General features: G+C 42.3%; 1 protein-coding gene across 1 annotated transcript in view; it reads left to right on the plus strand.

The window, feature by feature from the left end:
• The first annotated feature begins 733 nt into the window (after window positions 1-733).
• Window positions 734-27756, plus strand: part of nsmfb (NMDA receptor synaptonuclear signaling and neuronal migration factor b) — a 48243-nt gene continuing 21220 nt past the window's right edge. Inside the window, exons 1-6 of the mRNA XM_078249910.1 lie at window positions 734-989; window positions 15027-15088; window positions 16541-17287; window positions 18703-18775; window positions 20906-20911; window positions 24020-24088. Of these exons, the coding sequence (XP_078106036.1) occupies window positions 919-989; window positions 15027-15088; window positions 16541-17287; window positions 18703-18775; window positions 20906-20911; window positions 24020-24088 (1028 nt within the window). The 5' untranslated portion in view covers window positions 734-918. The remainder of the gene's footprint in view (window positions 990-15026; window positions 15089-16540; window positions 17288-18702; window positions 18776-20905; window positions 20912-24019; window positions 24089-27756) is intronic.

A 27756-nucleotide genomic window follows, 5' to 3' on the forward strand; every position in this document is an offset into this window, starting at 1 on the left:
CCAGTGCAAAACCTAGGGTAATAACAGATGTGTACTGTCTCTCTGGGACATGTTTTCATGCTAATTGAATGTGTCTGTAGCTTGAAAGAAGCTAGCGCAGACCGCTGACTAGCTTACAACGCTAGTATTCGGGGCACAGGGAACGTAAAAACAAATCGCTATTTATACCACTAAAAAGGCTCAAAATATCACCAAACTTCAACGGTAGCATAATGAGGATCCCTACATGTTAACAGAAGCATTTAGAACTTTGTAAGTGTACAGATAGTTTACTTTTGATGCAGTTTTTTTCTGTTATACTTAGGCTATGTACTTTTACTCATTTAATATTCTGAATACAGGGCTTTTAATTGTAGTATTTTTTACACACTGGTACTGTACTTTGACATAAGTAAAGCATTGACATACTTTCACTACTGCCTTGGAACTAACCCAGGATGTGATGTGGCTGCTCCAAATATACCAGGACTGGTAATTCAAAAATGTTCTGTTGTCTGTTTTCCTAACAATATGCCCACAGCGCTTTATTACTTGACAACTGAGGATCAACTGTAAGATTACTTAGGAACTCAAGTGTCCACACCTCCTCGCATCCAATAAACAGCCATGTAATGAGCCGTACCATGCCGTGCGGGGCTCAGCAGGCAGCGGGCCTTTTATGGTCTCCGTTTCCTTCCTGGAGCTCAGTGTGAGGCAGAGAGCAGAGCAGAGCAGAGCAGAACAGCTCAGGCCGTTCATCAGCGCTCCATCCCCGGTCCATCCTCCAGCAGCGCTGCGCTCTGCGCCACGCCGGACCGTCTGGACCTGCAGGAGGATGTAACATAGGAAAGCTTTCTAGTTGGATCCGGATGCGTTTCCCCCGGCGCTCAGTCTGTGGAATGGTCTGCGCTTTCTCTCCTAGCTCGTTTCCCCTTCAGCATGGGAACTGCGGTGTCCAAAAGGAAGAATCTGAGGAGCGATGCGATATCTTCCGTGGCCGCAAAAGTTAGGTGAGTGTCTGGATAATGTGCTCGAGAGGAGTCGGCGATGCTTGTAGACACATTATAGTAACAATAGAAGAAGAGACGCTGCTGTTATTCCCACATATAGAGTCCTGTTTGCCCAGCTATCTTAAATCGAAATGCTTGTTTTACAAAGCAAACCTTTTATAAGCTCTTTCTTTCCTCTCCTTTTTTATTTATTAATATGCACTTTACGTTTGGGTCAATTTAGCCATGCATGTGTCATTATAACCTTAAAATGATGATTATACTTTTAAATAACATATATGATAGGCTATTGAGATGAGAAAAAGCACGTCGCGCTGCAACCAGCTGAAAGCTGAACGTTGTTTAGTCTGACATCTTTGTAAAGTTTGACCTTTGAAGATATCACACTGGACTCTGGGAATCTCAGATGGATAGTTTTTAATTAATCCATAGCAGAAGAATCATTAGTAGGGTTGTCCCTAACGATTATTTTTTGTCATTGATTAATCTAACGATTCATTTGCATATTATTCTAAAGATTTCTTAACTGAATTTTGGATAATCAGTATGTGTACCTAATTACTTGACATAACTTCAAATGGCTATGACATGGATTCATTTCATCACTGGAGTAATATGCAGTTAAGATAATTACTGGCAAATGTATTTTTGGATCAGTATGGGGCAAGAAAAAGAATTGACACGCAACGCTCCAGACTACGAAAATGGCCAGAAGTTTATTCTTGTGCGTTGGTGTGTGCATCGATCTCATTAAGAGAATAGCAGGGCCAGCATGTATGTGTGTGTGTGTGGTAGAATAGGTGAGAGAGTGATGGTGATTATCTTCAGAGTGAGTAGCGACTCTAGAGTCATAGTGAGAGAAACAAAGTGTCTCCCCTGTTCTTTCTGACCACGGTGGAAATCTGTAGCAGGAGAAGTTAACCCTCTCCTTGATGTCATGTTGTTGATGGAGAAGGAGAACCAGGAGAAGTTAACTCTCTCCTTGATCTCATGTTGTTGATGGAGAAGGAGAACCAGGAAATGAGTTGGGGGGGAAATGCAACGCTACCAAGCCACGGGCCAAAGGACGTGCGTGCACCTCTGGAAAAATGTAACACGCTAACTTTTCCTGCTCACTCCAAAGACGTCGATGAATCGTCCCGGCCCTAATCATTAGTTGCAGCATTTTAGCACATTTAAAATGTTCTGAACTACACCGTATATGACATGACAGGAAAAGCTTTGTCCTGCTGTTTTATGTATTTCCTTGGCTTCAGTAACATGGCCATCTACAAACGTCTGGCTGGGCTCACTGGACTTTGACATAATCTAATGACGTTTAACTGTGAATGCATGAGTCATGCCATGAAAGGTCTTTGTGTCATGGGTCAGGCTGTTCTCGGCCCGAAGGCTGCCGGATGACTAATGTTCTGTGGTTGGAGATGCGGTCTGTGTCGCCCACTCACTGACCTCAGAAACCACAACGCAGACCACTGAAACACTTCTGCTCTCGGTCGTATGTGCATACACCTTCATTCTGATCCTGTGCACAGCTACTCGCCAGTAAAACAAACGCACATATGCTTAAGCGCACAACATATTACCTTTCCATCTACTTCCACAGTCCCCACTACACTCCATTATACACACATTTCCCAACTCTATTTGTCTCTGTCTTCCTTTTGCTGTTTATCTGTTTATCTCCTCGCTCTCCGCCTCGCTCCCTGCCTTTTGTCACCTCGCAGGCTTACAGTCAGGTCCATAAATATTGGGACATCGACACAATTCTAATCTTTTTGGCTCTATACACCACCACAATGGAGTTGAAATGAAACGAACAAGATGTGCTTTAACTGCAGACTTTCAGCTTTAATTTGAGGGTATTTACATCCAAATCAGGTGAACGGTGTTGGAATTACAACAGTTTGTATATGTGCCTCCCACTTTCTAAGGGACCAAAAGTAATGGGACAGATTAACAATCATAAATCAAACTTTCACTTTTTAATACTTGGTTGCAAATCCTTTGCATTCAATTACAGCCTGAAGTCTGGAAGGCATAGACATCACCAGACGCTGGGTTTCATCCCTGGTGATGCTCTGCCAGGCCTCTACTGCAACTGTCTTCAGTTCCTGCTTGTTCTTGGGGCATTTTCCCTTCAGTTTTGTCTTCAGCAAGTGAAATGCATGCTCAATTGGATTCAGGTCAGGTGATTGACTTGGCCATTGCATAACATTCCACTTATTTCCCTTAAAAAACTCTTTGGTTGCTTTCGCAGTATGCTTCGGGTCATTGTCCATCTGCACTGTGAAGCGCCGTCCAATGAGTTCTGAAACATTTGGCTGAATATGAGCAGATAATATTGCCCGAAACACTTCAAAATTCATCCTGCTGCTTTTGTCAGCAGTCACATCATCAATAAATACAAGAGAAGCAGTTCCATTGGCAGCCATACATGCCCACGCCATGACACTACCACCACCATACTTTACTGATGAGGTGGTATGCTTTGGATCATGAGCAGTTCCTTTCCTTCTCCATACTCTTCTCTTCCCATCACTCTGGTACAAGTTGATCTTTGTCTCATCTGTCCGTAGGATGTTGTTCCAGAAATGTGAAGGCTTTTTTAGATGTTGTTTGGCAAACTCTAATCTGGCCTTCCTGTTTTTGAAGGCTCACCAATGGTTTACATCTTGTAGTGAACCCTCTGTATTCACTCTGGTGAAGTCTTCTCTTGATTGTTGACTTTGACACACATACACCTACCTCCTGGAGAGTGTTCTTGATCTGGCCAACTGTTGTGAAGGGTGTTTTTCTTCACCAGGGAAAGTATTCTTCGGTCATCCACCACAGTTGTTTTCCGTGGTCTTCCGGGTCTTTTGGTGTTGCTGAGCTCACCGGTGCGTTCTTTCTTTTTAAGAATGTTCCAAACAGTTGATTTGGCCACACCTAATGTTTTTGCTATCTCTCTGATGGGTTTGTTTAGATTTTTCAGCCTAATGATGGCTTGCTTCACTGATAGTGACAGCTCTTTGGATCTCATATTGAGAGTTGACAGCAACAGATTCCAAATGCAAATTGCACACTTGAAATGAACTCTGGACCTTTTATCTGCTCCTTGTAAATGGGATAATGAGGGAATAACACACACCTGGCCATGGAACAGCTGAGCAGCCAATTGTCCCATTACTTTTGGTCCCTTAGAAAGTGGGAGGCACATATACAAACTGTTGTAATTCCTACACCGTTCACCTGATTTGGATGTAAATACCCTCAAATTAAAGCTGAAAGTCTGCAGTTAAAGCACATCTTGTTCGTTTCATTTCAACTCCATTGTGGTGGTGTATAGAGCCAAAAAGATTAGAATTGTGTCGATGTCCCAATATTTATGGACTTGACTGTAACTCTCCATAAATCGCAGCCAGCTTCCCAGACACACATGTGGACCGCTTCTGAGGTAACTGTGCTGGTACACATTTCCCGCTCTATCAGCGATGGTGAGCCACACTCCAGTTTACAAGGATTTTAATGGCTCTCAGTGAACAATAGAACTTCCCCTGAATCCTGTCTGAGCAGAGCCGGGATCAGTTGTGTGTCTACATCTGATCTGAGTTCATCTGTTGTGCAGTCAATGCACAATGAATGAATGAACGTGCAGTTTCGCCTCTCTAACACATCTAACCCCATGTCTTTGTATTTTGGGGAGTGTGAATAGTAATGCAGTGGAGGGAGTATACTTTAAGTAAGCTGGTTTAATAGGATGCTCTTGTCTCCACACTCCTTTTGACCCTGTACCTCACACAGTTTCACTTGAGGACACTGCAGAGATCAGTAGCCAGCACTTGGTAATATAGCTGCAGGTTGACTGTGGAAAACCACTAAAAAGCAAATTTTTGTTTTTCATCCATAGTGTGAGAAAATGATTTATAAACTGGATTTTCAAATAAAGATACATCTATACATACACAGTACCATCTAGACTCCAGAAGATAGTTTCCATGTCCATGACGAAACAGAAGGGAGAGTGGCGAAGCTAGATTGGCTGATTTGAATACGTACAGACTATGGGACAACTGCCTGCCAACACTTGTGACATGTGACGTCAGCGGACACAGAAAAGCTTTTTCCTCACTGTTGTTTTCCTCTGAATTTCTGCCTTTAAAACATATAAAATCATATATTTCCTTTCAAATCATAATTTCCATGAAAGCTGAAGTGTAAACTCAGAACTAAACTCAACCTACACATTACTGTTTAATCTTGTTTATCCAGAAGAAAACTTGGTGTACATTAGAGCTGTCAGTCTTCCTCTATACCATTTGAATTTCGTTAAATGATATAATAATATTCGAATATTTAATGTTCAAATGCAGGTTGTTATAAATATGCATTACACTACTCAGGCTTATGCATTGTCAATGCCACTATAAGCATGTTGTTGTTGTTACATGTTCTGTCCACTAGAGGGACTACTAACATCAGCATGGCCTTGAAGGGGACCTACATTATGGCGCATTGCATTTCTGTTTACATTATTTTCCACCACGAGCACACAGCGACAAACACAAATCAACAGAGAACTCTGTAATCGGTTAGCACAATGACATCATGTTAGAAAGCACAGCCGAAACCATTTGTCATAAACTAAGTAACAATAGTGTTAGCCACGATGCTAATGGCATTTATAACTAAGCCAAACGGTGCTGTCACTACTATTTTAATGATTTATAAGCAGCCTGTTTCTTGCAGATTGTCACGTTACTGAGAATACAGCTGTTAGAAGGTAATATATGAAGTGGACGCTAACTCTGACAGCTGTAGGGCAGCTAACATTAACTCCAGCTGTCTCCATGAAGCTCCCAGCTAAGCTCCTATAACTTGCGACGCAGTTAGAAAACGAGAACGAGAAAACTATTTTAACTAAGCATTTTGGCTCGGTGGATGTGGATTTTAAAGTCATGTTAAAACTATTTCCCATCCTTCCGATTTCCAGCCACAGCCTGTCACTCCCACCTGTACTAACGTTACTTGGTACGTAGCTCACAATGCCGTGTGTTTCTCACTCCCGTGACTTATTGTTCATTGGACATGACATGAGAAGAGGGAGAGTAGCTCACGTTAGCCAACCTATTTATAAAAGAAAAATCACATTTGAATAGTAATTTCAGCATTCGAATAGCATTGATTTTTTTTACTATTCGAATTATATTCGACTTTCGGAATTCGTTCCAACAGCCCTAGTGTGCATGTGGTCTGTGGTAGAGAATTATGTCTGCATTGACTCCTGAACGGCAGGGAGCTCTCTGTTGTGAGCAAGCACTGTTCTATCGTTACTCTCATCCCTTTGCTTTTCAAACATGAGTGTGCTGTGCAGTGTTCACTGACGACTCCTTGCAGGCTTTCAGGGTATTCATCAAGATAGTTGGGGTTGGAATCTTTCAATAATTACTGTTGACAGCATGTGACTTTGTGTTAGCATTTGGAAATTGGTCAGGAATCAGGTGTGATGCAGGCCTGCCTTGCTGCTGTGTAGACATATTATTGCTGTCTGGCTTATTTTGTCATTAACCTGAAAATAAACATGGAATTCATAACTTTCAGTACAGCCAGGCCATCCAGCTATTTCCCATTATGTATTTGTTGGCAGAGATGGGCTCATTCAGGATAAATCTGCATTTTAAAATGGGCTGATTTTAAATCCATTGTGTCTTTTTCATGTTGGTCCACTGGTTCTGTTTTAATACAGCTAAGGATTGTGCAAAGGTTAACTGTGTGTTTAATGTTTTTATTTCTAAGGTAAGTTGGGGGAAAACAATATTCTTTCATGCACTGTGCTTGAAGCACAGTGATGGCCCAAATGTCCTCCCTGCCCCGTTTATGACAAATCTTTGTAGAACAGCACACCAAAACCACACGATAAAAAGGATTACAACCACTTTAGAGCTACTGTTGCCTTTAATATTTCAAGAATATTTGAGTCACTTTTCAAAGGAATTGCACAGCAAAACAGCTTTCAGACATTAATAGATTCCACTTCAGTAAAAATGTGATTTCATGGCCTCTTTCACACAAGACCGTGCGACCAGCAGCGACCCGGTCCTCACCGCTGCACAGATTAGCTCACACACAGGCCTGAAATACATACACATGCTCAGGACCTATTCATGCACAAATGGAGAGATGTTGGAGTGAGTGGGCTGCCAGTGCTGGACCAGCGCCCTGAGCAGTTGGGGGGTGGGTACGGTGCCTTGCTCAAGGAGGTGAACTGGCATCTCTCCAGTCCTACGGACTGAGCTACTGCCACAGGGCATACTGGGCATAATCAGCCCAGTATGCCCAGGAATTACGTTTACTTTACAGTTGGGTTCTAAAGAGTTCTGAAGTTATCTTCCTTCTTCATTATTCCATCCACTTTCTGCAATGCACCACAGCAAAACTACCACCATCATGACAGGTATAGTACAGAACAGTCGGTACTTTACAGTGTTCTCAGGGTCGAATTATGCAATATTACACAAGAGGGTGTGATTTAACTCCATTATTGGCATGACAGTGATATAACCGAGGCATTGAGTTCTGTTAGCATCACTGAAATGAAATGACCCTAGTGGAATATTGCGATTATACATACAACGGTTACCAACAAAATAAAAGATATAATCAAACTATAATGTGGAGAGGATGCGGTTTCTGTGGAAAAAGCAAGGAGAGGATTTCTAGTCCCTTCCTATTTTGTCAGCTAGCTGACTTAAGATAACGTTAGCTCATGTATGTCCATGAACTTCACATGTATCAGCTATTTTTAGCATTGCGCCGAGTCAGCGGCACAGCTGATGTGATCCAAACATTTCCAGTAACAGTTAACTTGAGAGCGTTGTAACAAATTGAGTTGTTTAATCCAATGAATTGCTTTATATGAATATGTTGGAGGGTTTCTGTGTGGTCCACTGTGATTCCTGATTTCTTTTCATGAATACAAACGATTCAAAAATTGTGTGTTTTTGATTTAACATTGTAATGTTGACATGGAAATGGTGGGCCAATATTTTGTGTGATCATGCTGATTTGAGCACCTCAATGTCTAGTTGACCAATCAGATTGCCTGTTCGGACGTACTTGTTGTATAATGCCTCATTTTGTTTTCTCTGGTGTGCTTAGTGTAGTGTAATCTTAATTAGCAGCATTTCAAATTGCACAACTTTTAATTGTGTTTATGGCCATTTCATTCTTTATTCAATAGCCAGCAGGAAATGAGGGGAGAGGGATCAGAAGCGCCCTATCCCTTCCCCTAGACCCCTGGTTTTCTGATTTCACTGTAAGCAGCTTTTTTAGGTGGGTGAAAAAAATAATGTATCCGTATGTAAAAAGGGTAGTTTTCTTCCTGGCCTTCTCATGGCCTTTTTGAAAATATATTTTTGTCTAAAAACCTTCTTGTATCACTCAGCTTAGTGAAGACAAGTCTGAAAGCCTGCTGTCCCTTTAGCTCCTCAGTGGGTTCTGCTGTTGACAGGACAGTTCCTGACAGTGATGCTCAGAGTGGGTGTGAGTTGAAAGGATCAACGTTTGAGTAGCACTTACATGGTGCTTATGTCTTGGGTCTGATGTGAATTCCCAGTGTGGGCATGGAGGTCAAGCTGGCGAATGGGCATGCAGGGAGTTCAACTTTGAATGTGAGACTAGAGTTTGTGTCCCGACACCGATTTACAAAACATTGTTCACTGTTTTTAACAGTAACCACAATCCGTACCACAACAACGGCAGTGAAAGCTTGTTGACAGTGCAAGTAATCTAGTTTTAGAGCAGATGTCAAAAAACATGTTTAGTGAGAAGATGATACAGGTTTCTTCAATTTCCTTCAAAACCAATCATTTGAAAAGTGTGTCTGTGTGTGAGAGAGTTCTGTGTAGGGGGTTTGGAAGCATCCTGAAACTTTAGTTGATGATGAGGTTGGGAAAGTGAGTTTTGAAAGCTACAAGCTCATAACCTGCCCACCCTCCACATAAATATATCATGGCCATTTACTACTAAAGGGCAATAAACATTGTAGTTAGTGTCCCTTTGATAAAAGCCAACATCAGCCCAACAGACAGGTCTCCCACAATCTGAACCTGAGGCAGCCCCTGATTCAACCAATATCCTGCCTCCAATACCACTCCCTCTCTATCGGGCTGATGTGTGGTGAGTGTCTGGCGTAGTAAGGCTGCCATGCATCACCCAGGTGGGTGCATGTAAACACGAGATGTTATTATTAGCATGGTGCCACATGTAGAGAATTGTGTGGAGTGTTTTGAAAAAGTGTGGTTTAGAGCTGCAGTCAGAGTGTTAAGCAGGACATGTTGGAATTTAGTAGAATGGCTTCAGGGGTTTGGCACATGAGTTAGTACCAGTGTTAGTGTGTAAACAGTTGTGAAAAACTATAAGTCTTTATGTATAATACAAAAGGAAATTAGACTCAAATTGCACTTCTCCCTAATCACACGTCTGTTTATTTTCCATATGAATATTTCTGGGTTTGACAGCCTCAATGGCCAGAGAGAGAATATTGTTGCTCAATTATGCAACTTAAGATCTATAGCGTTTAGATAAGCGAGATGTAACGTATGATTCAGTGCCATATTTATATAAATATATATAAACTTTGGTTTTGATTCTGCAAGATTCTTCATGTATAACACCTAATCTCACTACCATCTCCCTGTTTTAATCCTTCATGTGACTTCTGTCCACACTTTCCTTTTCTTCTTCTCTCCCACTCCGCTTTACAGATTTCTTTTTTCCTTTTTCCATTATCTTTTGTTCAATAGTCAGTTGGTTTTAATAACAGCAACTATGTGGGCTATAATGACTCACTGTTAATGATAGAAGCAGGCAGGTGAGCAGTAAGATGTCCGGCAGTCCCCCCCTTGATCTGACTAATTATGGTCTGTATCACTGATCACCCCCAGTAAGCGGTTGGAACATGGAGGGCACAGCAGACTTGAAACAAACCTCCTCCATCAGCTAGGCTGCACTTATCTTGCTGTCACAGGGAAACATTCAGTCACAGATTACATGATGACACAGCCGCACTTTAAGAGAAATAGCTGCTATATCAGTTAGTACAATATAATGCTTACATGACACATTTTGGCTGATATTGTCCCTTATTGAACATCAGTTTTGCCTAAATGTAGCTTCAAAAACAGCCAAAACACCTATAATTTGGTTCCACCAGGTGTCTTAGCATTTCTTTCTGCAGAAAGAGAACGTCTATCTATTTATCTATCAATCATCCGATGCACCTCCACCTCCCATTATCCCTAGGCCTGCAAACATTCACCCTTTAGTTAATGTTCTCTTGCCTAAGGGAGTAGAAAAACTGTGAAGGCCAATCATTTACCAGGGAGGCAGGATGGTGTGCAGCAACTTCAACCACTAGGGCGCCTCTGTTTCCAGTTGTAGCCTTCTGCATGTCCGCTCCTTTTGCAGCGGTGATCACGTGATAATTACTTGCCCACATAATCCAACCATACCGACTGATCAACCTGGGGAATGACTAGCACAGAACCTGGCACACCTATAGAGATCAAAGCCCTCGCCACCGCTCTGCAAAATCATTCAGATGGACTTTCTTATCAATGGCTTCACACATAGTTTCCATTCGGGCATTGACATCCTTCCCAACCCACTTCTGCAGCAACCTTCAGTCTGCACTTGCAGAACCTCACACCGCCAATATTTTGTTAGCCAAAGAACTAAAGGAAGGATTCATGAAAGGTCATTTTGACAAGGCTATTTTTTGTGTTTTTGTATTAGCCCAATTGGTGTAGCTTCCCAGAAATACTCTGGGAAAAAGAAGCTAATAATGGACCTGTCTTCCCCTCACGGCTCACACATTCCAAGCATAAACCATTTCTCCATGCAATATGCAGCTATCGACCACGCCATCACCCTCATCCGTATGGCACGCCATGGAGCTTGGCTTTCTAATGCAGACATCACCAGCGCATTTAAAGTCTTGCCCATCCATTCAGACTTCTGGCGTTTCTTCAGAGTTCGCTGGAAATGAGCAATTTCTTTTTTGCCCCTCACCTTCGGCTGCCAGAGCAGTCCCAAGATCTTTGACTTTCTCTCAGAAGCGCTGTGTTGGATCCTAACAAACAATCATAAACTCCCTCACATATTCCATCTCCTTGATAATTTCCTCTTAGTCACCCCAAAATCATCTCCCCCTCTCTTTGGGCCCCAGAATCGGATTTCCATCCCAAAGCAGTCTTACCGTTTTCGGCCACAACCAACTAACGCCACAGCTGGAACAGCTCACAAATGCATCACAAGATGCCATCCTCAACAGCCTCACCCCAAGCACTCTCCTAGCCTACCTAATAAGCTGGAATTGCTTCAAGGCATATCACTCCTCATACCAGCTACCGTTTCGCAGCAATTTCATCACCCATGCTCACGCCATTCAGAAATCAGGTCCTCCACAATCCAGACCTACTTGGCAGGTATCAATTTCTTCATCAAATTAGTCACCGGCCTCCACTTTTTCTTCTACCTCCCATTTCCACATCACTATGTTACGCAAATGCTTACAAAAATAGGAACCTGCTCTCACAGCAAAATGCTTGCCACTCACTGCTGACCTTCTCAGACTCCGCATCCCTTCACTTTGATCAGGCTACATATCTCCTATGGTTAACTTTACCTTAGAATACATGTTCTTGTTTGCTTTTTTCGGCTTCCTGAGGGGCTCTTAATTTGCCCCGACTTCATCCACCTACAACCATTCTCATCATCCCAGTCTATCTGACCTCGACACACACACCTCCGACTCGTTCATATTCACAATCCTGAGAAGTAAAACTGACCAACTGGGAGTTTCCTTCCCTATCTACCTATTCCTTTTCAACTCCTATCTCAGCCCATACGAGCCACTGACCAAATACCTAAACTTCAGGTACACTGAGTAACATCACAACATCCACTCTTCCTCACTGAAAATGGAAAAATGGCCACTTGATTCTGGTTCCAGAAGCATTTGCAGAAAGTTCTCCACTTGTCAGGCATCTCATCTAAACACTATTCAAGCCATTCATTCTGCATCAGCACAGAGAGGGCATCTCAGACCAAACCATCCAGGTCCTTGGCTGCTGGTTGTCCCGGGCATATCGCTCTTTTATCCACAGTAATCTTAACAACCTCCGTCAAGCTCAAACACAAAGCAGTACAATTCATTCTCACACTTTGGGGGTCTGAAATCAGATCGGGTGAAAGCACATTCAACATTATCAAGCATTCATTAGGTCTTCAAACAACATGTTGTGGCATGGTCCTTGCTAGTGAATGATTTCTTTAGTAAGTAGCCCTGTAATAAGGCTCATGCTACATTATCCCTCAACATTATATTAGGGCTGGACAATAATTCCATATTACCATTTGTACCATTTAGAATTATAGAGCTGTGGAAAGGCTGCAGAAACCATAGCAACTCCACCCCCCACCACACCACTCCTACACATGCACACACATGCACATGCATGTTTGTGCAAACGACACACAACACACACACACACACACACACACACACACACACACACACACACACACACACACACACACACACACACAGACAGAACTATCACCACCGGGCTTAATGCACTAAAGACTGTGTCATGACTTGTTGTTCATTGAAGAAGAAGACATACTTTATTAATCCTGCAATGGAAACATACAGTACATTTCATCAGTTACTGTATATTATGGGTAGGAATGTGTATGAGTGAAGTGTGTGTATGTGTGTCTGTTTGTGTGTGAGTGTGCATATATTTTATTTCTTATGTTAATGCTGCAAATTGGATTGATCCAACAGAGTTTTGTTGTATAATATATGCAATGACAATAAAGATCCATCGTTCTATTTAACATCAATTTCATCTGGTGTCTAAATGAAGGACTCTGAGGAACTTGCTAATTAAACCTAATGAAATAAATTGTTAAAGTTGTATTTAAAGGCGCATGAAGAGTTTGATAAAGCAGAGTTCATTGCTTAAAGCAGCAGTGCAGTGGAATTGAAGACTTGATGAGACGTTTCCATAGGCATGGAAAAAATCTCAAGAGTAAAGAAGGACTGAACTTCCAGTAGTTCAGTCCTTGTTTGCTCGTGTTTTGACTTTCCTTTTCTCTCAGCATAGCAGATGGAATATTTTGTGAAAGTAAGCAGATAGATCAGGAATGCATTTTCTTCCCAGGACCCTCCTCCTCCTCGCAGAAGGCAGCATATAGGCCACAGCAACAACACAGCAATTCCCTTTCAACACTGCCCCCCAAAGAGTCAAGCCTGTATCCATGTGCGTGGCCTACTTCCCTGCTCCACACAGTCTGACCATGTGTGAGTGTGTGTGTGAGTGTGTGTGTGAGTGTGTGTGTGTGTGTGTGTGTGTGTGTGTGTGTGTGTGTGTGTGTGTGTGTGTGTGTGTGTGTGTGTGTGTGTGTGTGTGTGCAGATAGCAGGAATGCCATGTCGGAGTGAGTGGGAGGAGAGTGATTATATAGGCTTTACTGTTTCTCTATAGCTGTGTGTGGCATATATCTTGAATGATGTGTTTATAATGAGTAGGTGGGTCTTTCAGCAGTTGAATCTGAATATAAAATATAACATATTATAGTACAACAGCTGATTATTACTTATCTTGTGTGATTAACACTGAACAATGAAGAGGCTTGGTGGTCATTATTCAAAGATTCAAAGATGAACTGAAATTCGATTGCTCCTCAGTTTTTGTGTAAGGAAATATAAACTAATTAGAGCTTCATTTATGAGTCAAATCCCTTGCAACCTGTGTACAAACCCAGTGTACAGTTCCTGCAGATATAAAGGATGATTGGCCCCATTATGTGCTGAAGTAGGTGTAGAATAAATGGAGCGAGCTGAGGTCTGAAGGCTGTTGGCCCTTTCAGAGGTGGTACATGGAATGAACCTGATGAGCCGGATGGTTTGTTACACAGAACCATTGGAAACTGTTGGAGAAAGGGCACTTTCATTTAAAGTGGTGTTTTTTAAATGGAGTCCGACACAGTCACTCCACATAAAAAGAGAAGAATGGGGGCAGAACACCATCACTGATCTGTTTGAAGTTAATATTCTCTGTCTAGCTCAGCTAAAAACATGGATCTGCAGCATGTTAATGTGGGGATCACTACCTAGCCTGTTTGTAACCAGTAGGCTACCGACAACGTGATCTTCACCTGTTCAACTGACTTTACCAGATAGTCTATGACTGTTCTGCTATTATGACAGACGTGTGAACTCACCACAGACAGTTGCTGTTTGCATGGACTCACGGTGTGCGCTGCTCAGAGTGAACAGGGAAACACTGGAATGGATATTTGGCGTTATTATAAATTAATAGAAAACAGGAAAACTGATGTATGAAACTGCCATTTAGATTCATTTAATAAGCAAAGGTGCTTTTGTTTTAAAAAGGTGTGTTCAAAAAGGGTTTGATGCTCCAGAAATTTGATTTAGTTTTGATTTATTTGTCAAACATACAATGAAACCTGGCTAAAGGTAGCAGCAGTGGTGAGAGAATTATCTGAGAGCATTAGTCCTCTCATTGTGTGTTATATACTAAAACGAGTCTTGCCACATAGATATTCTGCACAACACGCCAGTGTACAGCACTATTCCAGTATGTCAGCTTTCATAACGTGTATATGTGCCTACATTTATTTCTTGGCTTTATGGCTGGCACATGTGATGTCCCAGTCTCCTATAGGACCTTAGCTGTGCAGGGGAGGCAAGCTGTAGCTTCAAGCTGTCACTACACTGTATATAAGAACAAGCTGTTAGAGAGGATGGAGTCAGCACACTCTTACAGACTGCTGTGGCGGTGTAATCTACCTGACTGGTAGCATGTAATGGCAGTCACCCATGAAGAGGCCTCGCTGATAAAAAGCTGGGGCAGACTGTTTACGTGGAGAGAATCATGACTCTCTGTGAGTAACTTCTCTGTGTTTGACCATAGCAGCTGTGCTGAATGACTCAGGCCTAAATGCTGCACTTGTTTTGTCTCTACAGAGCAGCCAGAGCATTTGGAGAATGCCTGTCCAATACCAGTCCAGAGAACTGCAACGGAGCAGGTAGGGGAAACATTAAAATCATCATCTAACATAACACTGAACACCAACAAGGCACAGCAAAACCAGGAGTCTAACATAGTCCTACACCATCCACTATCACTATTTCTCCAGCTGAATGCAGTAGTATGTATTATTTAAAAGAATCAGGGTTAGCTGGAGGAAAAACTTTACCTGACATCGCCAGAGCAAATGTGAGATTGTCTTAAACCTCTATGTACATTTTTGATTTCCAAAGGTTGTTATCAGCGACTGCAGAAAAAAAAAAATCTCTGGACACGATTAGATAGAACTACAACCAATCATAGCAATGGAACGTAAGACGTAGCACTGAACGACGGACAAATGTTAACCGACTACAGCGGTGAGTGATGCTGTGATGGTGTATTATCAACATGTTTGTGAACGAGGGTTGCCATTTCAGAATTTAAAAATAATACTTGAACAGAAAGTTCTACAGCTGCAGCCATATCGGTTGTTTTTCAAAAGTGTCTCCAAGTAACCCTCTTTCCTAAATTTAATTATGGCGGTGAGTGAAGGCCCTCTCTAAAAAAATGCCCTAGGATCAAAGGGTCGAACCAAGTCTCTGTGAAATCTAGAAGGTTACAGTGGCGTTGAAAATCCCTCCTGCTCCTGAGCTCTTTCAGCTTATTATCCAGAAGAATACTCAGTAGAGGGACCTCATCACTACAGTTGTGACAGTGAGATGCAGAGGACATTTGCCTTCTCATGTTACAAATGTTACAATTATTTCTGTCATTTATAGAGCTTCTAGTCCATCAACCCAGAGCCACTGTCAGTATTTCATCAGGAAAAATGGTTATTGCTGTCAATTTTTACTCTGCTGAAGTAGTAGTAGCAGGGACTTTCATTCAGCCTGTTCTCATGATCCATATTGACGAAAGGTTAAGCACTGTTATTCGTGGGTCATAAAACCTAGCGCTTTCAGACTAGGGAGGAACAAAAGACTTTCACCCAGGAAATGCGTGTTTGTTCCGCTGGAGTGTTTTAGGGCAAACCATGATCTTTTTACTAAACTTAACTAGGTGCCTGAACATAACTGTCGTCGCTGTTCACTTTTTGTCACACAAACGTAACCGTAATTTCCGCCGAAACTACCAGCAGCTCGCGTTGCCCTTTATCTGGCTCAAAGTCACATTTTATCTGGTAACTCCTGCTAACTACCAGATGCTTACTCTGTGAGAAGGAGCAAATTTCCTCAATGACCCTGCAGGATGAAGGGGCCAAAGCCCTTCATGCATTGTACAAGCGCATCCTGCTCTTTTCTATCACTCAGCCATCTCTCTGCTTTCCCTTCTCCTTCTCCCGAAAGCTTTGCTGGCTCACAAATATTTACCATTCTGCTGCCAAAGCAGTACATGTATAAAGTACAGACCACATGATTTATTGTTACTTCTCTCCATCTCCTGTATTTTTCTTTCCCTCTATCGCCAGATCATCTATTGTCTGACACCTTCCCCAACCAGAACTGCGACTCTCCTGCCGTCATCCGCTTGCATAACAATCTGACACCACAGAGCCGCTGTTTACCCATATCTGAACCCAAAAAGTCCAGCCAGTCCAATCCCACTGCTCATCTCCAGTCTCCGCCTCAGCTTAACACCCTCCAGGCACCTTTGGGTCACTCCAAACGTCAACTCTCGGTTGAGCGCAGCCTCTCCATAGAGGACCCACCAGGTGCCAGGGGCCCAGAGGGGAGCGTGGTGGTGAAGCCAGCCAGGGTGTATACAATCACCAGGGAAGGAGGGATGACCCTGGCGGGCCGTGGCAGCGAGGAGAGCCTGGAGCTGAAGGTGCTGAAGCCTCTGTCCCAGGCTCCTGCCTCTGCTCACCACAACCTGTCCTGCACCAGCCAGCCGTCCGCCACAGCCGCCTGCAGTAGCCATCACCGTATTAGCCATCACCGCAGCAACTATCACCATGCCCACCAACATCACGTAGGCCCGCCGCCATCATCACAGCCACTTCAGAGCTCGGGGAGTGCCAACAACATCCGGGACTGGGGGATGAGGAGAGGGGGGTCGCGGGACGACTATACCCCAGACTGCGTGGCCTGTATTCGGGCTCCGTGTCAAAGCCAGCGCTCCCTGGATCTGGATACCTCACCGCAGGATGGAAGGAAGCCCCGCAAGAAACTGGAGAGGATGTACAGCGAGGACAGAGCGTCTACTGATGACAGGGGTAAAGACAGATGGATGGGAAGACTGGTGTATACACATACAAGTATATATATATATATATATATATATATATATATATATATATATATATATATATATATATATATGCAGAAATGTATGAAAAGGCTAAACTATAGAAATGCAGCCGCTTAAAATCATAGAAATAAAATGGAGAGAAAGGCCATTTGAATCCCCACATCCATTTTTATGTGTTCTGTTGCCATGGCAGTGGATTAACTCCGTCATGGCGGAACACGGACAAACGAGCAGTGGAGTAGTAACATTACGAGGCAGAGAGCCAGCCGCTGAATGAGTCAAATTAACTTAATGCTTCACCTACACAAAGCACATCACTTTCTTCAGCTCGTTTTCTGTGACCGGTGGGGCGTGGGGGGGGGGGCACAGTGGCATTGGTTACAGAAAATGAGCCAAACAGCGGGCTGGGTCTTACGGTCTGCTGACCTGCTGACCCACTGACGCTGTGCCTAACTGTGCCTCCTCTTCAGACTCTGGTCCGGAGAACGTAAGCTTCTTTGTGCCATTCTCTTCCCAGCAGGCTGCAACACACTTTACTTGACATGTTTTGTCACCAGGAGAACTAACATCAAGTGCTGTTTTGTTGTATACTAATCAAATGACCATAGAAAACAGTTGAATGGCCTTTCTATCATTTTTATTTCTATGCTTACAAAATGGAATCTGACGGAAGAGGGAGGCTGTTCCAAAGTTTAGGACCTACAACTGCAAAAGCATTGTAGCCTCTGGGTTTGATAAAGGAACAGGAAACAGATAAGTCAGATGACCGGAGTAGACGTAGATTCTACCGGAGGTAGAATAGGACTTAACAACTCTGCTATAGAAGCAGGGGCCAGGCCATGCAAGGCCTTGCATGTAATTAGTACAATTTTGAATTCAATTCAGTGTTTTACTGGAAGCCAATGAAGGGAGGCAAGCATTGGTGTGAAGTGGGACCAACGATTAGTTTGTGTTAACAGCCCAGCTGCTGTGTTTTGCACCAGTTGCAGATGGCTAGAGAGAACTGGGTAATGCAATTAAAGAGGGACTTACAGCAATCTAAGCGAGGAAAGATAAAAACATGGAACAAGAAGTTCCATGTTTTTCACTGATAGTATATAGTGTAGATATACACACGTGTCATGTCAACAGCTTTATGGTTAATGTGTTCGCATACAGTACAATGTGTAAAATAATAGTTGTGAAACATATTTAAGATACCTAAATATACCCCAGTAAAAACAAGGTGTACTTCACGCAGTCACCCTCTCATGTTTCACTTCCCACTCTCTTGTCATCATGCCTTCACTAGCCTCCTCCGCTAATTGTAATGCCCTTGTCCCTTGTTTGAGCACTCTACGTGCTGATACCTCAACTTGCTTTTGTTTTCTGTGTTTGCAGAGGACAATCCTAATAGCTGGTTTCCCAAAGAGAATATGTTCAGCTTTCAGACAGCCACCACCACCATGCAAGCGTGAGTATTGCAAAGAAATCCGGCTTCACTCCCGTTCTGTACATCACAGTGTCTGAATGCAAAGGCCCAGCCTTTTCCTTCCAAGATGTAGCATTCTACTATAAAACCTTAATGAGCATTCACACATTTCTCACTTGTTGGTTTCACCAATATATGAAGCCAGTCCACTTCCTGTCTGTTCTGTTCACCTTTATGTTCACATTTCATGTTTGTCTCTGACCTATGGAAGTCATGTCTGCTGATACTGAAATTACCTTTTCAAACAAATTAAATAAAATGTTCAGTTTGATGTATAATATATTACAAAGTGAATACTTAAAAAGAAATCATGTTGATTTTCATATTTGAAAATGCTAATTTAATGAAATAATTATTTGGTTGACAAATCCATTTAAAAATGGTGGATTATTATTATTATTTTTTTTTTTTATTATTATTTTTATATTGGCAGCCACAGACTTCCACACTGACCACCTTGAGCATGCTATATCATGGCTTTTCTGCCATATATTCCAGAAAGCAGATTTAGTGACAACTACATTTGTTAACTGATGAGGGAAACTCTGGAGTTTGTTCGAACAGTTCTACTAAAATCAACCCAGGGTTCAAATTTAAAAAACACAGAGTTCAGTCTTCATCAACTCAGAGTTCAGGGTTTATTAGTGTATATCAATGACATTTTGACAGCAGGATTGTTCCGGTATCACCAGGGGTTTCGCCTGATGGCCCTCACCTTCTGCTTTCTTTGTGTTGGCATTCTAAACTCTGGTCGATTCGGGAAACATTTTCTGAGCTACAACATACAAATTATATTTACCTTTTTTTGAGTAAATTCCAGAGCACATGTTCCACCAAAACAAGTTCCTTCCTGAGACTATTTAGCAGAGGCACCGTGGCTCCGTCTGGCGCTCAGCACCGCCCACGACCATTGTGATTGGTTTAAAGACATGCAAATAAACCACAGCATGTTTTTCCCCATCCAAGAATGCTATATGTACTAGCCAGACCTTCCTCCGCAGCACTGTGGAAATATGTATGGGTCTTATCGGCCACAACGTCTCGTTCTTTGAGACTAAGCTATTAGCGTTACCATGGCAACTACCAGCAGCGGGCGGAGTATACATGCTGCTTCCTGTTTATGCCCAGTATACGAGAATATTGATAAGATATGAGGTTTGGGCATATTAGCTGAGGAGATTAGTTCCTCTACTGGAACTCAAAACTTTTGGCTCAAAACTCTGCTTAAAAAAACTAAATGTAGCCATGTAAATGTAGCCTCAGAGTTTGTTTAACCTGCTTTCTGGAATAGACCTTTGGGAATTAGAGAGTCGTACAGCAAAATTCTGCTGTGTGTCCGTATCAAATGATAGTGTGACCAGGTCTTTTTTTGACATTAAATTGCTCCCAATAAACCAGATTTAGAAAGCAGAAAACGTGTGTTGGTCATACACACACACACACACACACACACACACACACACACACACACACACACACACACACACACACACTGCACTCCTCGTGACTAGTTAATTATCACCTAACATGCAGATCCTATAATTATGACCATCAAACAGACAAAGCTCAGCCACCATAATCTTTTCCCTCGTCTCTCCCACAAACCCCCTTCATCTGTGTCCTTATTAGGGTCAGACTAATGTATGGTCCTGACACTGGCCTTTAATTAAAATGACTGGCCAATCAGTGTCTTTCACCTCTAATATAATGGGTTTGTTCCAGTTTAATACATTACACCTTTACTGTAGAATCAGTTTATTTGCCCATTTCTAATGGGACATTTTGATCAGATCAGGTAGGTATGTGTGGTATAATCATCTGTCTTGTACTGTTCCTCCCTTCTCTTCACAATTGACATCCATTGTGTGTGTCCTAATGACACTGACAAGGATTCTGTCCTTTCTCACTGATATTTTGAGTTTACAGTCAGTACATTACCACTCAAGGTGAATTTTCATGCTCATTGTATCCTCTGTGAAAGTGAGACCTGCAACATAAAGCAGTCTCTGATATGTGTGTAAGTGGCCCTGTTGCTGACTTCTCTTTCATTTTGTCCTCTCTCTTTCCTCTACTCTTCTCTCTACGTGGCGGATTTCCAAACAACAACTGTAGAATATCGTGAGTAACTCATTTAACTGCCCCCACTGTTCCCCCTTACTTTTCTCACTGTCAGTTAGGTAACATTTGTTGAACCCTTTTCCTTGTGTGGCTTTGTGCTATTCAGTCTGTGGTGTCTGCTGGACTGGGTGTTTCAAGTTATACATTCAGTCACTAGTTAACCAAAGTCCAGGGAAGGTACTGTACCATGGGAATGAAATGAGTATCCTACATTCATGAGTTGCACAAATAAGTTATCAAGTTAAAGTACTGAAGTGTTGGTGTACCTGGTCTGAAAAATGACAGTTGCTTAAGTGAAGTGTCTTTCATATATTACACAGCAACACAGTGATGACTTATTACACAAACTTAATGTCTGCCTAAAACTGCTAGCTTTTGCAACCATCATGAAAAGCAAAGCATTGCTTTCAGCACAGCCACTTCATTGCGGTTCAGTCTAAAGATAGACACAGATCGAGCTGATTAACAATATATATATCTAACAGCATTATGAATGACGTGTCCATCAAAATAGACACAGACAGAAGTGGATTAGCACAAAATGTCTGAACAATACATCATTTAAAAGTTTGGATACGTGCAACCTTCAAATCGTCAGTGATGTCAAATAAATTAGTATTGTCCGTAACAAGCTCTGCATGTTGATGTCTGCGACGATGAGCCAAAAATGGTTTCCAAAGAAAAAAAGAAGCACCATTCTGTATCACTTTCAATCTTGGACAGGTAGAAGTGGACTATGGTTTTGTAGATCAAAAAGAACAACAGAGTGGTCAGTCTCTCTACGTTAACAATCTAAGCTAACGCTAGCTCAGAGCAGGATCATCAGTCAGATATCTAAACGTTTGCAACGTGAGAAAATCTAACTGTGTAGAGCTAATCATTTTTATAATGCCAATTACAGTACATCTTATATTACATCTTACGGAATAAACTATACCACTATGTGGTATCTTAAGATTTAGTTAATGTGAGCTAAATTGGTAACTTAAAGAAAGCTAGCTAAGCTTAGTTAGGAATTGCTCCAACTGACTGGTGTGAAAAAGAAGAACCCTGGGAGGACATCAACATCAGCAGCATTGTGTTGTCTGGTTTCTTACAAAGAAGAAGAAGCTAAGTTTATAGTTATTGGTACAACTTATCACGTTTAACACAATGTTGACCACCACATAAAACCAGAGTTTGTTTTACAGGAAATACTGTCATTGTAATCAAAATCACATATTTACCCAAAATGTTTAGCCATAGCACTAAGCTAGTTTATTGGTAGGTATAACTTATAGCTATTGTAATAGATGTTACTGATTTACAGCTCTGTATAGAAAATATAGAAAACTAATTAAACATATTGCAAGTTAACAGCACACAAGCGTTCCCATATGGATCTGAGACATAATGTGATTTTGGAGGGAAATGTGCTGGACTGCTTTATCTAACTATAAATCGAGGTGTGTGCGTATGTGTGTATATCTTTAAAGCGCAAAAGACATCACAAGCAGCATGCTGTTGTACGAGCCTCTGTACAGCAGCGGGGGGTCGGGGCAGGGTTGCCAACTTAGCGACAAACCTAACGATGTTCTGTAGAAGAGAGACTTCTGCGAGGTCTTTCTCTCTTGCGACTGCCACAGAGCCGATGGGGGCATCTTGTCGTGGGCCAGCGCCTTGCATGGCAGTTCCCCCACCAGGAATGGGTGAATGAGAGGCAAATTGTACAGTGCTTTGTCCAGTAAGGTGCTATATAACTGCAGTAAATGTACCATTTAGCCTACCATTGAATGAGTGTTTCTCAAGGAACACTTTGAATGTGCACGCCACCCGACAACGCTGCAAGCAGAAACACTGGGAACCAAGCGTTTAATAACTGCATTTTGTGTCACATGTTTGTGATAATTGACACAATAAAGCTGTGAAAAAAATTATAATACTGGGAACCAAGCAATCTTTCGTTCTGAACAGGCACATGTTCCACACGGCACTGCTAACAAAGAGTAAAAGAAGAGGAAGAGGGCTCTTAGCTTTTAGAGTTTCTGGTGATGGCAGATGGTGGAAGGAGTGACAGGCTGAAGGAGGAGGCACGTCCAACATGTTCATCTTGTTCAGGGAGAGGCAACAGAGAGTGACAGAGCTCAGGAGGGAAAACAAATGTATAATAGCAGTGCAGCGGCAGAGCTGTTGGATAATGAGCACTGTACTGACTCAAGTGACTTCAGCCTATCGGTTGTCAGTCAAAACCCGGCTGCAGGACATGACTTCATTTCTGACATACGTTGTCACAGATGATTCTCATTATGTCTGACATCCTGTCAGAGCCATTACTGTCACACCCATGTTGACCAACTTACACACTGGCAGAATGACAAGTAATGGACACCAAAATATATCATGGTCAGATATCATTGTGAAATGAATGATATGAAATGATGACGGTCAAATACGACAGTCACTCAGCAGGATTTGCTTTGCTGATACTGGTGACATAATAATATAGTTAGTTACTCACACTGGATAGGCAGAATGAGTATCCTGGTTACTTCTCAGTGTGTCTTCTTGTAGATCCCTTTCTTGCATGTTGATCTTAGTGTTAGAGTGTGTGTGTGTGTGTGTGTGTGTGTGTGTGTGTGTGTGTGTGTGTGTGTGTGTGCGTGCGTGCGTGCGTGCGTGCGTGTGTGTGTGCGTGTGTTTGTTAACTACTTGAGAATATATCCACGGCTTCTGCCTCTGGTGGCTAAAACGACTGTGTGCTCAAAACCCTAACCACTCAGAAAGCTAACCAATCCCCACACTAACCCTTATGGACTTTAACCTCCTCACCTTTATTTTTTCCCCAGCCACCCTAACTGGAACTTTATATTTATGCCCGAACCCAACTAGACCCAAAGGGCTTAAATCTAATTTCTCTCAACTTTGTGGCATTTAAGTAAGGCTGACAGTAAAAATAAAAGGCGACAAAAAAAATATGTCTGAGCTAAATCAGACACGTTCTGTAAAGGTTATGTACCCTCTTGGGTCAGTTTGGGTTCCGACAAAAACTCTTTTGTGTTCGGTCAGGCGCCGCTAAAACGTAACATTTTATTTCACTAAAATTCACTTACCGCTTTGACGTCCTGGCAGGGCTTTCCGAGGCATTGCTGAGAGAAAGAGGCGGAAAAGAGAGCAGGACGCAGCCACCATGATGGAGAGGTACCGTGTCCTGGCTGTCCTGTTCTGTCCTGTGTGTTGTTACAGTTCCCCTATGACACAGCAAAAAATACCCCTCTTAACATCAAAATGCTTTTTTTCTTAATGGACCACTTGGCTGATGTTCAACCTCATCTCTACATTTACTGTATGTTTTCCAATGGTGATGGGGTTTTTATTTATCTCCAATGCAGAGAGAAGCTTGCGTTGCTTGTAGGCTTTTCATTTGAAACATCGCTCAACATCTGACTGCTGATAGAATAAGCGCTGTAGAAATGCACATTATGGTAATTCCATGTTTTACCTGAACTTGATAAGAGACTAGCCTTTATTTTTCTGTGCTGCCTCAGCATTACTTGGTTAACAGCTAATTGAGAATGTATGTGGCCTATACGATACACACACCATTGTACTGTACCATGGCCATGGTACTACTGGCAGCTGGACTTGAGAAAGGTGAGTAAAGTACAGAGAGATCAGGTTAAAGTGAAACATTTTCCAGGTCGTGTATAAGGTTCTGAACAATGTGACTCATTTTTAACTTCTATGTGGGTAATCCAACTAGCAAAAAAATAACACTACTAATAACAGTCACCATTTTAGTTCTAATCATTGTAATCTGTCAACATATTCAGCAGAGCTAGAAGTCTGTCCATGCTATTGATGTGACTACTTAGACTAAACCATCTCATAATCTTCCTCTCTGGATAGATGGCTCATTTGCTGGGTCACATGATGACAATTGAGCCATCTCTATGACAAGTGAGCGAACCCCATCTGCTGATGAAGATGTCGTTGAAATATAATTAAAAACTTTTTGTTACCACAGAGAATGAAAGTAGTTTCTGTTTGACAGTCAAAGTCGTCAAAGTATGAGAGCATGATGGAAACCAGTAGGGACCATACGGCTTACATTATTACCATTGTCCCAGCAGTATATAACAATAATTCTACATTATATCATTGATTCAATCGATGCAACCCGGTAAGTGACATAAAATGGATGGATGGATATCCCAATTGAATTGTTCATTTAAGCTTTTATATCAATCAACTCTAGCTACCTACAATAGCTCCTAAAGCTAGCAGTGGTGACAGCGCTTCCTGTCGGTCTGATAATGCTGCCTGCAGCACAATCCACCGTTACTGCCATCCCACCTTTAGTGCATTGGTGTGTAACGCCTCCTGATAGCCAGCTATGGGTTACAGAAACATTTTATAACTAACACCACTGCCTACAGAAGCAAGAGAAAGACTTAATTGAAACTTGACTTAATTTAGGTCATCCATTAAAAGTAATTAAAATGATGTCATGTCTTCTGTCAATCCTATCACTGAAAACATGACTCACTAATCTAGATCCTCTCACTCCATTCATGCAGCAGTTTGGTACACTAACTCTTGACACAAACACACACAAATGTAACACATTGTGCATTTATCTTTGCCTACATAGCCTAATGATAGCCTGTACCACTGCAGCGACATTTTGGTGACCAGTTACCATGCTTTTACACACTCCGGTCCTTGACTGCTGTTATAGGGCCAATCCGTGTGTATGTGTGTGTGTGTGTGTGTGTGTGTGTGTGTGTGTGTGTGTGTGTGTGTGTGTGTGTGTGTGTGTGTGTGTGTGTGTGTGTGTGTGTGTGTGTATGTGTGTGTATGTGTGTGTGTGTGTGTGTGTGTATGTATGTGTGTGTGTGTGTATGTGTGTGTGTGTGTGTGTGTGTGTGTGTGTGTGTGTGTGTGTGTGTGTGTGTGTGTGTGTGTGTGTGTGTGTGTGTGTGTGTGTGTGCGTGTGTGTGTGCGTGTGTGTGTGTGTGTGTGTGTGTGTGTACAGGGCTGCATGTGCTTTTATTAGAAAGGTACATCTCAGTTACTTTCACAAATCGAATTATGCATGTTTCAATAAGCAATCATTTTTTTTCCAAAGCATTTGAAAGGTCCTAGCTACAATGAAAGGGTTTGGTGAGATAGCTGCACACACACAAGTATTCATGCGCAGACACTGACATGAATTTGACTGGGTAGTGTTGATGCGCAGGTGTTGGCTGTTGTCACTCAGTATGAAAATACTACACTGGCTGACTCATGGATCCCCTCTCCTCTGAGTCATCCCTCTATTTTAGGCTCTTCTTTAACCCTGGCATGCCTCAAACTGCACTCTGGATATAAAATAGCTTGAGATTAGAAAAAATAAATGCAGGTGGGAGTGTGTGTGCTTTGCATTTCACTGTGACACAGATGAACCTTGCTGCTGTTCGGTTTGTGTTACACTAATATATCAGGTTGATATTAGGTTTCTATTATTGAGACAAAGGCCTTTAGTTTGACAGTGACGCTCTTCGGTGTTATGTAATGGCACAAACAACAGTGACTGTGGGAAAAGCTAGCTATAACTGACTACAGGTGTCATATTAAAAATAATGAGCTGTGGGGTCGTGGACCAGCCATGTCAGTTGTCACGGACCTCATCACTTTTTAACACAGATGTGTTTTACATCACCACAGAGCTCCATTATCCTTTAAACTCAACAGCTCAGGTTTACTTGGGTCCAATATCATCTTCATAAAAAATAGAAAAATGTCTGTACATTAACTACCGGTAATCCATTGAAGGTAGCTAAATTCCCAGCAAAATGAAGCAAGACTAAAAGATCATTTAAATGGCGTACTATTTCAGTTGTTGCAAAACAAAAACCCAAAAAATCCTCCACTTTCAACACTATCACCGTTTGAATTGAAAGATACAGGTTATCCCACACAGCTGTCCGCTGTCAGTACCAGATGTTTCAACTAAAAGAGCAGCAACATTCAGTTTAATAGTTTAATATCAGTTTAAGAACAGTTCTTGGTCTTGGTGTGTGACTCGTGATATTTGCTGACAGTTAGCTACGTGACTACATGGCAGTCTGACAGGGATAGACGGACCCCCGTGGTTTCACCTCTCATGACCTGCGATTATGCTCATCAACAAATACAGAGTGCAGATATGTATGCAGTCTTGTTTCAGTCGCTTTATCTAGTATATGTGATTGTTAGAATCTCTTGAAGATAGCCAGAGACAGCTAGTCACTTGTGACTGGTTAGAATGTAGTGTAACTATTCATGTTGCAGTTGACAGGTCATGACTCAAGTCGGTTCATGTAACCAGCTATCATCAATGTACGGTTTTGACTGCTCACAGATGACTGAGCTTCTCACCCTATTGCTAAGGGAGACACCAGCCACCCTCCAGAGGAAACCCATTACCAGCCTTCATGACCATAGGTGAGGGTAGGAACAAACATTGAACAGTAGGTTGAGAGCTTTGCCTTCCAGCTCAGCTCTCTTTTAGTCACAACAGTGCGATAAAGTGAGTGTAATAACACCCCCGCTGCTCCGATTCTCCAGCCAATCTAACGCTCCATCGTCTTCTCACTTGCGAACAAAACCCCAAGGTACTTGAACTCCTTCACTTGGGGTAAGGACTCGTTCCCTACTCGGAGTAGGCACTCCATCGGTTTTCAGATTTAAAGGTGCTGATCCTCATCTCAGCCGCTTCACACTCGGCTGTGAACTGATCCAGTGAGTGCTGAAGGTCACGGACCAACGATGCCATCAGGACTACATCATCTGCAAAAAGCAGCGATGAGATCCCCAGCCCACTGAATCACCACTAAGCCTCAATA

This window comes from Sander vitreus, chromosome 5, assembly GCF_031162955.1.
Source record: "Sander vitreus isolate 19-12246 chromosome 5, sanVit1, whole genome shotgun sequence".
In the NCBI taxonomy this organism is placed as follows: domain Eukaryota; kingdom Metazoa; phylum Chordata; class Actinopteri; order Perciformes; family Percidae; genus Sander; species Sander vitreus.